This window comes from Scleropages formosus, chromosome 11, assembly GCF_900964775.1.
Source record: "Scleropages formosus chromosome 11, fSclFor1.1, whole genome shotgun sequence".
Lineage (NCBI taxonomy): Eukaryota > Metazoa > Chordata > Actinopteri > Osteoglossiformes > Osteoglossidae > Scleropages > Scleropages formosus.
In genome coordinates this window covers 4,356,237-4,368,909 of record NC_041816.1, presented here as the reverse complement: position 1 = coordinate 4,368,909, position 12,673 = coordinate 4,356,237, and the positions used below count along the sequence as shown (strand labels likewise).

The following is a 12,673-nucleotide window of genomic DNA, read 5'->3' as shown; positions in this document are numbered from 1 at the left end:
ACTACTTACACTGGGTCACTTATCCCTACAGCAGTGGATCACACACACTCTCTGTCACTCACACACTATGGGGAAACCTGAACAGCATGTCTTTGGACTGTGGGAAGAAACCAGAGCACCAGCAGGAAACCTGGACTTGGAGAGAACATGCAAACCCCGCAGAGACTGAGCGGGGATCGAGCCCATGTCCCCTCACACCATCCAGATAGCAGCGCTACTCGCTGTGCCACCGTGCCATCCCAGTTTGAATCAAATCAAATCAAATTCTAATTCTAATTCAAAACAACTTCCCGCACTTGAAGTTGTCGCCATCGTGTGGCAACTGAAAAGTTAGAAAACCAAACGCACTTGACGTTGGCGACACCTTGTGGTAAGCGAGCAAAATAACGTGTCTCCCCAGTTGGAGCTTTTGCGTTACAAGTCGGCGCGTGCAGAGCGCGCGGTACGGATTGCCCTTCAGAAGTTATATAATAATGAAATCTGAAGTCTTCAGTGTTTCCATTCCATTCTTTCACAAAGCTTGAAATATTTCAATTAAACTGTTCAAGCCGAATTTTATATTTATACTTTTTGTCTATATTATTCATTGATTCACGCGTGAAAAAGGAAACTCGTGCAGAAATTTATTTGTGGAGAACTTTTCTTGGCGATAGTTTGCTCTTCTTTTACAACTGCAGGAAGATCGTTCACTGTTTTGCACACTAATGAAAAGCATTGGCGTTTCAACACACAACAGCGTATTTTAAATTTTTTTATTAAAACACAAGGAATACAGTTGAAATGCGGTATATAAAAGATTACAATATAACATCAGAAAGTCCCAAAAGTGCACAAAAATAATTGACTTTTTACAGCATCAGGAAATTACTGGAAATAAATAAACATAAATTATACCAGCCGGCATCAAGTCCAGAATAAAGAGCCGCTGTAGAGTTCAACTTGACACAAAGATCATTTTGGAGTGTCTGGTAATGTACCTTTGCTTTCCACATTAGAACTAACATTTTGTTCCAAATGTTATCCCTCATTTAAGGCCCAACCTTTTTTTTTTTCCATATCCAAAGCAGGTAAAAAGCACCCACCAGAAAATAAATAAAATAAATATGTATTTTTAAACCCCACTGGTCTCAAATTGCTGGCTATACAAACATTAAATGTGTAGTGTGGATTTACACCGCAAAGTATTAAAATAGAAGCTATAATTTTTACAGTAATATTTCTTGGTCAATCACGGCAAGTCAGAAGAAAAAAAAAAAAAAAAAAATAGGAGGTAGTTAACATTTGGTCATAAATTCCAGGTAGTCAATGCTTCACAAATTGAACATTTTCACAAAACTTGTACAATGCCTTTTTTAAAAACCTGGCAATTTATATGAAAAGATAATCACTTTTGAACTGTTAAGTCCTTTCAAGAGGTACAAATATATCAAATTTAAGTTTTAATCAAGCACAACTGAATTTTTTCCCCACTACTTGACCAAAAAAAAAAAAGTTAATTGACAGGGCAGAAGTTTTTAGGTGATAGAAATGGGGGAGGGGGGTGTGAAACATTAGCCTAGAAAAATATAGAAAAATTCTTTATAACTTTACCGGATAAATGGACATTTAGGTCAACTGATTTCATTTGGTCCTTTAATTAGAAATGATTTAACACATTCAAAATGTCTGCATAGTTTCCATTCACAATTGTTTGAACAACTGCACCTGAATAATTGTCAGGAAGTACCCCATTTTAATTTTGCACAAATGACATGCCAATACCACATTGTACAAAATAACAGATGAAAATATTATTCCTCTCATTCTGTACTGCACTTGAGCACTTCAAAGGTGGTAAAGGCTAGGAACAATATGTATCAAAGGTAAATGACCCACAGGAACACTAAAACACTTAGTGTTGGGAAAAAGAATGACTTCCAAATGCCTTTCGACCATGCAATTTAGTCTAAATTTAGGCCTAGTCTCTGTCTGGAAAATCAATCTAAAATGTTTATAATGTAAAGGATAACTCCGCTGCCTTATTTGTAACAGAAGCATATTTGTGATGTCAAAAGACCCTTCACATTGTGTGCATACACAAAGCTAAATATGAACAAATTATAGAAATACAAAATCTTGCACTTACAGTCAGTTTTATCAAGGATATCATTATAGAAATACAAAATCTTGCACTTACAGTCAGTTTTATCAAGGATATCAATGAGGGAAGACATAAGACATTTAATCCAGCCCATGTACACAAACACCCTTACAGATGTACAAAAAAATAAATAACTTTACACAGGGGAAGGGGGAAAAAAAAAAAAAAAAAAAAGATTAAGGAAGAGCTAGATGCTGCCTTATATACACTTGAATATCAGCCTGGGTGGCAAGCCATAAACTCTCCCAATCACTTTTTTCATTAAACTTCTGAAGTCTTACCAGGTGTCAGTACTACACAGGAGTGTATATAAAGCACTGGATAGCATCCTGTGTAGTCTGAGATTCAAAGCTGCCTTGAATTTAATTTGCCTAATAACCTTAGACTTTTTCTAATTCTTTCCTAGATGCCTACATTGAGTGAAAAATAAAATAGACATAAGGTGCCAGAGAACTGCTCCAAATGACACCCAGTCAGATATAAAAAGAACTTATTTGACAGAGCATACTGATCCCTGAATAGCATTTTTAAAAATAAAAATAAAAAATAAAAAAAAAAACAAACCATTTCCTCATCCCAAAACACATAACAAAAGTGCCCTTCAAGGCATAACTATTTACAAATGCATTCACTGGTAAAATAAAAAAGTACAAGGTCATAGGATTTGAATGAAATAGATAAGAACCAACAAATCTGCCTCTGAATACCTCATATAATTACACTTCCTGACACTATATATACACCTTACAAATGCCCAACTCTGAACTGCTTTTTTGTTTATTTTATGTTTTATTAAAAAAGATAAGAAATTCATTAAAAAGACAAAAAGATTCATCATAAAGTTTAAAAAGAAGAACCTATTTACCGCTAACACCTAAATGGCAAACTACCGAAGGAAAGCTGATGGTTAAGTCTACCACTGGAGACAACGCTAAGAGGAACCAAGGAGACCTTGGGGGGTGGGCAAGGCCCACAGCCATCACCAGGTCTCTTTTAGGTCCTCTTCGGCAAGCACGTCGGACTGGGCTGTAGAAAGGTGTGCCTCTTGCGTGGGCGCCAGCGATTCCTGCTTCTTGGAAGCGCAGCAGGGTTTGAAGAGACGCGGGTCGATCATCACCTCGCCGAAACGGCCTTTATAGATGATTCCGCAGCATACCTTTTGTCTTCATGAGAGAAGGAATCCAATAAGTACATCTTCACGAAAACGAGTGCCAGTGACAATACAAGTAACAGTGAAATGTAGCTTTAAATATGTAAATTGTTTTGTTAGCAGAGCAATCTCTACGAAGACTAACCAGAACATGCTACTACTCAGTCATACACATTTCTGAACCGCTTGTCCCATACAGGGTCGTGGCGGACCGGAGCCTACCCGGCAACACAGGGCGTAAGGCCAGAGGGGGAGGGGACACACCCAGGACGGGACGCCAGTCCATCGCACGCAAGGCACCCCAAGCGGGACTCGAACCCCAGACCCACTGGAGAGCAGGACCCGGTCCAACCCACTGCGCCACCGCATCCCCCTACTACTCAGTCATGAATCTTAATTCTTACTGTCAAACAATTATGAGTAGTAAAGCCGAGGAACAATGTGGTTAAAATTCCACAGCACGTAACTGCAGTTTGGTGCCACCAAATATTAGATGTTTTTGAGAACCTGATCCTTAGTTAAAATGGTAGTTTAGATTTTCCCCACTGGTGGAAACAGAGTTAGACTCCGGTGCAATGGATAGCAGAAGCACACAGGTTGCAACACTGCACCATGAGATCGTGGACACGTATTATTAAGAGGCTTATCTTGAAACTGGTGCTTCCAAACACACACCATCATTACTGCAACGTGACATTTAGACAGTGCGAATTGCTGAGTCCTCCGCAATTTAGAGTCGAGGTCTTAACACAATGGCTTCATTTCAGAACGGAGTCCACACCAATACCTTTTCCAGTAAGAGAGATCCAGGAATGAGAAGACGGAGGAGGAAGAGGAGGAGGAACGCTTCTGTTTGGACTCGATGTCCGAGCCATCATCGGACTGGTTGCTGTAACTGGGAGACTGGGAAGGGGATGTACTGGAGGTGGTGCTGTGGGCATCTGAATCTGTGGACCAAGTGGTGGGGTAATAATATTTCACTGACATCCCATAGAGTACACAACTCCCAACTACGTCAAACTATTCAGTAAGCGAGTAACCCGGTATACAAATTCCTACAAAGACATATTCACGTTGACTAACAAAACGAATAAAACAACAGACAAACCTTTTATTCTGTGAAATCTTAACTCACTCTGTCTTTTGAAACTGTGAAGTCTCTTCAGCTTCTTGCTCTTCTGCTTCTCGCTGCTCTTCACCTTCTTTGGTTTGGTGAGCTTGAAGCCCGGCCCCGCTCTGGCGTCCACCACCTAAGGAACAGCGCAGCCGGACATCCCTCAGAGACACGTTTGCAAATGAAGGCCGTGAACCAACACAGATGATGCTTCTTATATACAAGTTATCAGACTAACATTTTAGAAAAATTTAGTTAACTTTGCATTCACAAACATTTGTATTTAAAGAGACACTAACATGGTTCCAGTTCTTTTTAGACCCAGTAGGGAGTTTCTTCCACCTCTTCACCAGCAAGACGCAAGCGTTGCAAATGTCTCCGAAGCGGTCTTCCGATAACCTTAAACACAGCAGAGCACAGGTTGTCACTTTTCAAGTTACTAAATGAATTTGAAGAAACAGATCTGAACAGAGCGGCTGGAGGCGTCGTGGTTGGAGCTGCTGCCTTCGGCTCAAGATGTTGTGGGTTCGATCCCCGTCTCCGGTGCCCATGAGGAAGGCGTTTGCCCTGCAATTGCTTCACTACCTTCACCCAACTACGTGCATGGGAACCTAGTTGTGGCCTTGCGATGGACTGGCGTCCCACCCGGGGTGCCCCCATTCACCCTTGTGCCCACGTCTACGGGATAGGCTCCGGCTCCCCGTCACCTCGCTCGGGACAAGGACTTATTGAAAATGGTTGGAGATTTGAACAGGCGAACTGAAAATAAGGCAAAATGTGAGAAGTGTATCCCTTTTGGGAAGGGCAGGCAAGACGCACTCGCTCGCTACCGACAATGCGTTGGAGGTGGTGGTCCGGAGCCTATCCTGGAAGCGAGGGGAACGTCACGGATGGAAAGCGAGTCCATCAGAGCGCAAAACAGCCAAGAGAAACATCTCACAAGAGTTGGACAGCAGGGCTGAGAGAACGGAGCCCTCAGACTTACCCGAAACAGAGCCTGAAATTCTCCTCATAGCGGCTGCTGTCTGTGAAGCGAGAGCTGGAAGATTTGGTCTTGCAAATGCAGCAGCCTTCATTACTGCGATAGATCTTGGACTTGTGGAATCCGAACATCTCAAAATACGGGCAGGATATGATCCAAGAAAGAGGTCAATCTGTAAAGAGAGCGCAACACAAATCCACGCTGTCATTTCTACTCCGGAGCGGAAAGTGCTGGCGGAGCAAACAAGTGGAATCGGAGGTTCGACCTTTTTCTACCACAGACAGATTCGGTTTACTGACCTATTATTTTCCCCTGAACGAGACGAGTCCAGCAGCGGTGAAACGGGCTAACCCACTTTTCCCGCACAAACATACATACGCGCGCACGCATCGCAGCACCAACAACATTTCCGAGAGCAAAGTGGAAACATGATTTCAACTATCGCTAAAACAATTCTGATTATTAGCGCAAATTATCTGCAGCGTCGCATTTTTAAAATGAGGGTTAATGCGGCTTCACAACTAAGTTTCCATCTCCATACCACGACAAATGAAATGTTCACATTGATTGTTCAGGCAAAAAACTGTCACATAACATACGCAGGTTTTTTTTTTTTAATTATTATTAATTATGCATGAGTTTTTTTTTTTTATTTAAAAAAAAAAAAAAAAAAAAAAAAAAGAAAAGGGCCGCGCGCAAACTCACAGTGCATCATCACCGCGGAGCGCGCGCACCGGCCGCGTGTAACTGTATCCATCAAAACGCCTCCTGACGCCATCATGTAACAATCTCATCGCCTGGCAAATGAACTCCGCGGCAAACGGAAAGAAGGTCCTCCCCGTCAGGTTCTACTCAAAAACGTAACGGCTCGACGTGCTACGAGCACATGGTGGATGAGATGTTTTGAACCGAGTCAGACGACAAAAAAAAAAAAAAAAAAAAAAAAAAAAGCAGGGAGGTTCTGTTTCTTAAGTAACGTTGGTCGTTGCGGGGACAAATTGAAAAAGTTACATCTGATCTCACAAGTAACTGCAACCGCGGGGTAAAAGCACATCCGAGACCACGTTATAAGATAAAACATCTAACGTAACACGACACTCCGGTCCCACTCGATCGATTCGATGGGTACGCAAACTTTCGTCCGCGCAGGGCGCCAAACGGCTCCACCGCTACCGCGGCGGGTTTTTTGTTACTAGCACGCTCCCGTCCACGCGTTCCATTGTTGCGCGATCTACACCGACCCGCTCTCCGCCTGCTACGCAATTCGTTTAACTTTCGGGAAGTGTACACCTTATCGATTTCCAAAGGTTGTAAGTACAAAGAAAAAACCCAAAGACTTACCAAAAAAAACTTTGAATCCTTACTCTTTGCTGAACGCCACACTGCGCATGCCGTACTACGACTGAATACAGCTGGATATTTGAATATAATTAGCATAAAAACATTGATACAACGCGGAGCATTTACAGAAGCACCATATAAGGAGTTCGGCGGACTGGTTTGAACACACATGTAGCCAATCGGAAGGCAAGACGACAGGCATTTAAGACTGCTGCATTTCGGGAAATATAGTGCACACGAAACAACTCGGGGAAAATTCACCGTTATTATCAGCGTTTAGAACTACATTTCCCAGGCGCGATCTGGAAGGCCTAGAGTTAAACGGACATTCTATTGTTAAACGGGGTCTCCGAAATGGCGCGAATGGGTTGTCACAATTTATCCGATAACTATATAGTGTTTTATGCTAAAATGTATCAGTTTACAGGAATTTTTTAATCTTACTTTCTTTACGTATCGTCAGATTGTAGAAATGCGCAAAGAAGTGGATCGATTGCAGTGACTGTTGTGCAGTGTTTACATTGTATGCGGGCACGTTGGCTCCTCCCCTAGAGGATGACTATTTGCCTCCGTGCAGGGTGTTCATTCACAATTCGGGCTGATGCGGTTGTCGCACTACAATATCAGTTACCAAGGCTATTAAATACGTAACAAATGTAACCGAATTACTGAATTTTGCGTACATTGTCTGCCCCTCCATCAGAACTCTACTGCAGAGACCAAGTGCGCACGTGACGTCGTGTTTTCGTTTTCGGTGGCGCGCGCCGGTGGCATTTACGTGCCGCTGCTTGCGAAGACGCTACACTTCAGGAAAACACACTCTGTGAAGGTATTTATTTAAAAAAAAAAAGAAAAAAAAAAAAAAATTGTTTGCATCAAATACAGAAATAAATTAATTTTGCAGTGATCGCGGAAATGTATCGCACACATTTTCTACACAAAGAAAACAATCACTTAGCAAAACGTTTACCGTTTATTAATGAGAACGAGACGAGTAAAATACACGTGTTACTACATCCAATACAGAGCCACAGATGTCATACAGGTCTGGTACCAGAAGATAAAAAAAAAAAAAATACAAATTAAAACCTTCTACAAAATCATCTCCCCTTATTTCATTGTTAATTGTAATCTACTTTCTAGAGCAAATAGATATTTTGTAAAAATATACAATACACTTAGACATACCAAGTATTTCCTGTTATTACATTTTATACACTGTACACAGTTAATCACTTATATTACACTACATAACAGCTCTGTGAAGGAATATATCAAAAACTCCAAAAAACTATCAAAAAGCCCATGGCAGCACTGTGGTACACAAAGCTGTGGTGGCATCCAAGCACTGTTGGGACAAATAAGGAGACTTCCACATTTGCTTCTGAAAAGCATTTTTATCATGACTTTGTAATAATGCTGCTAAATTTACAGAAAAAGCCATAACCAATCTCCTTTTTACCTTTTCACTCCCCTGTGTTTTTTTTTTTTTTTCTCCTTTTTCATTAATTAATGCGAGAATTGCATAGCAGAAACAGCAGCAGTTCATGGTTGGTGGGGCGAGGGGGCATGGTGAACTTCTTGTAGAACTGAAAAAATGATGGCACATCCTTGAATATCTCCTGGAAATACATATGGCAGCAAGATACGTGTAGAGAGAACCGAACAAAACTTAGTCTTTGTCCCTTGACATTACTGTAGATCCAGTTGTCAGACCTTTTTTTTTTTTTAATAAAAACAACAGTCATGAATAAAAAAGGAACATCATGAAAACCAATGGCACATAGGTCTATAGGTGGACTACTGAAGGCAATTCCTCCCCCCCATAACCACCACAGAATAACAGTATATTTTAAAAGCCACTGACACAAGGACCTGGAACAATTGCCCAGGTCTAACTTTGGAGTGATGGAGTACTTGGAGTAGGTTTGCGGAACTCGTACTGCACTCAGCAGAACGGTGAGAACGCAGCATCACTGAAGGCACCTCTCCTCAGCTTCAGCGGGTGTACTTGGAAATTTTAGAAAGAATGCTACATGTAGGGTGAATTGATGTGATTAAGGAAACAACCGTTACAAGGTATCTACGGGAATGCAAAAAGTTACCAGTCTGTGAGATAATAATCTGCCGTAATTATTGCAAGGTCTTTCTACTGCTCTTAAGGGGACAATTGTGCATCAGTGGTTCAAGCTACATCATGTTCCTGTAGGGTTGGAAGCCTCTCTGCAGCTGGTCAAGTATGATATGTAAGATTTGGACATTAGTTTTCTATGAACGATCAAGTCTGTGCATTGCTATTAGAATATACAAAACTAATTTTTAATTTTCATCTTTCAAATACAAAACCTTCACTCCCATCATTAGTACTTATAAAGCATACTTCTACATCATTTGCTTTAAACTCTGCCTTACAACTTTAAAACTTAAATTTTGACAACAGAGCAAGCAACTTGACTGACATATCAAAATAATACTGTTTCTTTCTGAAAATATATTAACTGTTTGTTCCTTGCTTTTCTTTTAAATATACCTATCATCAGCAGTTCACAATGACAATGTCGACAAAACAATTTAGTTGTAATTAATACAGTATAGCACAATCAGGAGTGTTTTCATCAAAATAAAAATGACTTGTAATAGGAAACATTTTAAATATGGAACAACATTTTGTTGAGGATAAAAAATAATGACATTTTAAAATGCTCATTGCACTTACTATATGGCAAACATAAAGGTAGCTTTAAAATAAGCCAGGAATTGTTTCCCAAAAGTCTGTCAACACTTTTAAAAAAAGTTCAGTCTTCCTGTAAAAGTCCTCAATTTGACATGCTACTTCAGGTCATAATGATGCTGAGGAGTGGCTAAATACCGATGCCTTTGACTAAAGATGCCTCCAGAGTGATGTTGAACTCCTGCAACGTCTGCAGCACTCTGATCAGGGAGTTCACTAGTGTGTGGTCTTTAATCAGTGCCGAGTCTTCGTACATCTGGCCCGTGATCGGACAGTCTGCCAGAAGCGCAATCCAGTGGTGCAGCAGGTGGTCCCTGGGGGCAGATTGAACCAGCTGTTACAACATCTGGCACAAATATAACCCTGGCGTAGTAAAGTCAGAATATTGCATGCCTTCCCCATTTGTGTAAAGTAAACACAGGGTGACACATAAGCCTGAAAAATAATGCCTTTTGCCACATCACAAAGTGGTCATCTATTGGCAATTTGACAGAAGAGCAGAAGTACGTGTATAATCCAAGTAAAATTTAAAAGAAAGTTTCAGCTATTAAAGGCATACTTTTCAATATAATTTGAGGTTGAACCTTATGATTCACTCACTGGCAACGTTCCAAATGGGCAAGGAATAAAACGTAGGCTCCATGAGACACCCTCCTTCATAAAACTATACATGAGGGGAAATAACAGGAAGGGTAGATACTCCACTATCTCTGGTGGGAAGGAAAGAACTGTTCTCTGATTACTTTGTAATAAATGCTGGCTTCTGAGTTGGAGATCAAGAGTATTTCTGTGATGAACACTTTGGCAGTGCAACAAGAACCAACAAACTCACAGTAGTAGAATGTCTTTATTTGGACTTTATATATCTATAACCATGTATTAGATTAATACTGTATTCCCCTACAGAATGCTTTGCAAGGCTACGGGGGGGATACTAGCACACAAACCTAAAAATTTAACCAGTTTTCTCTTCTTACAGAGAAGTGGGTGGACTTACCTGGCCCCCAGACACACTAGCATCTGGAACTTTCCATCTTTGCCGATGTTCCTGGGTGTGCTGTTGATGGCTCGCATGAAACGACAGAACGTTCGTGTGTTTGTCTGCCAGTTCTCATCCTGCACCATCTCCCTCTGCTCCAGACTCTCAAAATGGGTCTGTGCCTTTTCTGCAAAGTGACAACAAGCAGCAGAAAAAACTTTTTAGCAATCAAATCCATGGACACCAATAAACACCAGTGTCAATGAGGCTCCAGCGGGGCCATTACCAAGGAAATCCCAGATGAAGACACTCTTGAAGAGACGGGGGGACTTGAAGCCATGCTGGAACACCTGTTCCAGGGCCCACACAAGGCCACCCTCTCCACACAGGAGCAGAGTGAGACTACCCCTCTGGCAGACAAAAGACAAGACTGATCACTGGGAAACTCAGTGACTGATAACTTAAGAGACTGATGAAACAATCCATCAGTCCAATTTTATGAGACAACCAGACAGCTTTTGCAGCCATAAATCACTGCAGCTAGCCATGAACCCCACCTTGTGGTGTCTTTAACTGAAACAACCAAAGAAGAAAATTTGTACACAGCCAGATTTACAAGGGAAAGATCATCCACTGTGGCACCACACCAGTCTCACCTCTTTCTCTGGCTTGTGGAAATGCTTGACTATTCCATTGATGGCTTCTCCCACACCCTCTTGGATCTGACCTGTGTTTAGCTCTGGGGAAAGAGAAACACACAGTGCTTCCTGTGATTCGCAGTTCAAGTACAACCTCAAGTTTGCTGTGTTATCAAGTCCATATTTGGCAGTGAATTTAGCAGCTGTGACATGAGCAGTGGCTCAAAAACGTCAGATTACCCTCAAACACTAATACGTGTCCCTTCACATCCTTTACACTGAAGCTACCCTTACCCCCCCCCCTTTGGTCTAGTCCATGAAAATACTTACTCGGTTTGCTGTTTGGAGAGATGGCAACCAATCGTCGGATCATACCAGGGGACTGCTGCAATGGGGGTGTCCTGCACAGCCGCTCCTCATTTTCTGAGCTGGGCGTCATCAGCTCTCCCACTAAGATCCGCTCCAGGCTCCCATCATCCACACCCTTTCCCAGCCAACGGCCACATGGGAACCTAAAGACAGAGCAGTTCTTCAAATTTGATCTTTTAAGACTGCCACAAAAAGAAAATGTGCTGGTACACAACGATTTCTAGCATTTATGGCTTTCCCAGATAAATCCCATCTGTATCGGAATAAGTTTCCAACAATGCAATTTGTGGTAGAAATGTGTGCTTTATGTAGTAGCCATACTTTTGCAGGTACTCACTTGTAAGTGTGGCCAGTGATCTCATTCCGGACCACGACACACTCCACCAGCCACTTGGCATACAGCCCTGAGTTGTCATGTCCCATCTGCACTGTGGTCAGCTTGCCCAGGTTCTGGCACTGCGAGAGAGCAGAATGAAAGTCAGCGGTTCCAACGTCACAGCAGAGTGAGCCACTGCTTTTCAAGAGCGCTCCAGCACTACCACCGTTTCCACCCTTTGGTCAGCCTGAGCCCATAATTGTCATTCCAAAGGCAATTAATTACATAGTGAATGAGTTCTGGTGATGACAGTGTGTTTATTTACAGGGAGACATGTGGCAACCTCACTAATCTACAGACAGGACAACCCAAATCTCGGTTTGCTGTAGTCATTGCGAGACTTCCACACTACCACTGCAGGCACGCCTACCTCGAAGGTGATCTCCAAGGTGTTCTTGGGAATCTGAAGCACCCCAGTCTCAGACAGCTCCCCAGACACACAGATCCAGGGGTTCGCTGTGAACATGGAGCCACCGAGCTTCTTGCTGGGGATGACCACCACATGGTATGGAATCACTGAGGGGAGGACAGGAAAAACAGGAAGAACAATATACATCTTAGTGCTATTCCAGGGAATGCAAATGTGCATATACTGTCAAAAAAGGTATCCATTTAGTGTGTAAGAACTCTATGTAATGTGAAGATAAACTAAGCAATAAAGCTGGTAGCCACAATAACTAGATTATATTTTGACAGCAGTGACTTCATAGAAAATATCACAAGGGCAACAAGTTAAACTAAATGCAGTATGAATTCAGATTTTTAAGACAACATTACAATATTAAGCACTATAACTTTTACAGCTGCTATCCACCCCTTTCTTAGATAATAGCCACATTGAGTGAATTAACTT

The 12,673-nt window shown here is 41.8% G+C and overlaps 2 protein-coding genes across 8 annotated transcripts in view; both read right to left on the bottom strand.

The window, feature by feature from the left end:
- Positions 1–2,957: 2,957 nt before the first annotated feature.
- LOC108934602 (SIN3-HDAC complex-associated factor-like) lies at positions 2,958–6,958 on the bottom strand. Of its 4 annotated transcripts, none has more exons than XM_018752538.1 (6): positions 6,728–6,958; positions 5,390–5,558; positions 4,704–4,803; positions 4,399–4,540; positions 4,078–4,237; positions 2,958–3,303 (listed from the first exon to the last, which is right to left on the bottom strand). In XM_018752538.1, exons 2-6 carry the CDS (start codon positions 5,515–5,517, stop codon positions 3,120–3,122), a joined length of 714 nt encoding a protein of 237 aa, XP_018608054.1. In that variant the 5' UTR covers positions 5,518–5,558; positions 6,728–6,958; the 3' UTR covers positions 2,958–3,119. The 4 variants fall into 4 exon arrangements, with proteins under 4 accessions (XP_018608054.1, XP_018608057.1, XP_018608056.1 ...); XM_018752541.1 differs by having other exon boundaries at positions 4,426–4,540; positions 6,728–6,953; XM_018752540.1 differs by lacking the exon at positions 6,728–6,958 and adding an exon at positions 6,092–6,105.
- Positions 6,959–8,456: 1,498 nt separating this feature from the next.
- Positions 8,457–12,673, bottom strand: part of LOC108934638 (DENN domain-containing protein 5A-like) — a 45,685-nt gene continuing 41,468 nt past the window's right edge. For all 4 annotated transcript variants that reach the window (XM_018752595.2, XM_018752596.2, XM_018752598.2 and 1 more), the window contains 7 exons: positions 12,191–12,336; positions 11,782–11,900; positions 11,406–11,587; positions 11,094–11,176; positions 10,724–10,847; positions 10,456–10,624; positions 8,457–9,772 (listed from right to left, as the gene is read on the bottom strand). In XM_018752595.2, coding sequence (XP_018608111.1) covers positions 9,589–9,772; positions 10,456–10,624; positions 10,724–10,847; positions 11,094–11,176; positions 11,406–11,587; positions 11,782–11,900; positions 12,191–12,336 — 1,007 coding nt within the window. In that variant the 3' untranslated portion in view covers positions 8,457–9,588. The remainder of the gene's footprint in view (positions 9,773–10,455; positions 10,625–10,723; positions 10,848–11,093; positions 11,177–11,405; positions 11,588–11,781; positions 11,901–12,190; positions 12,337–12,673) is intronic.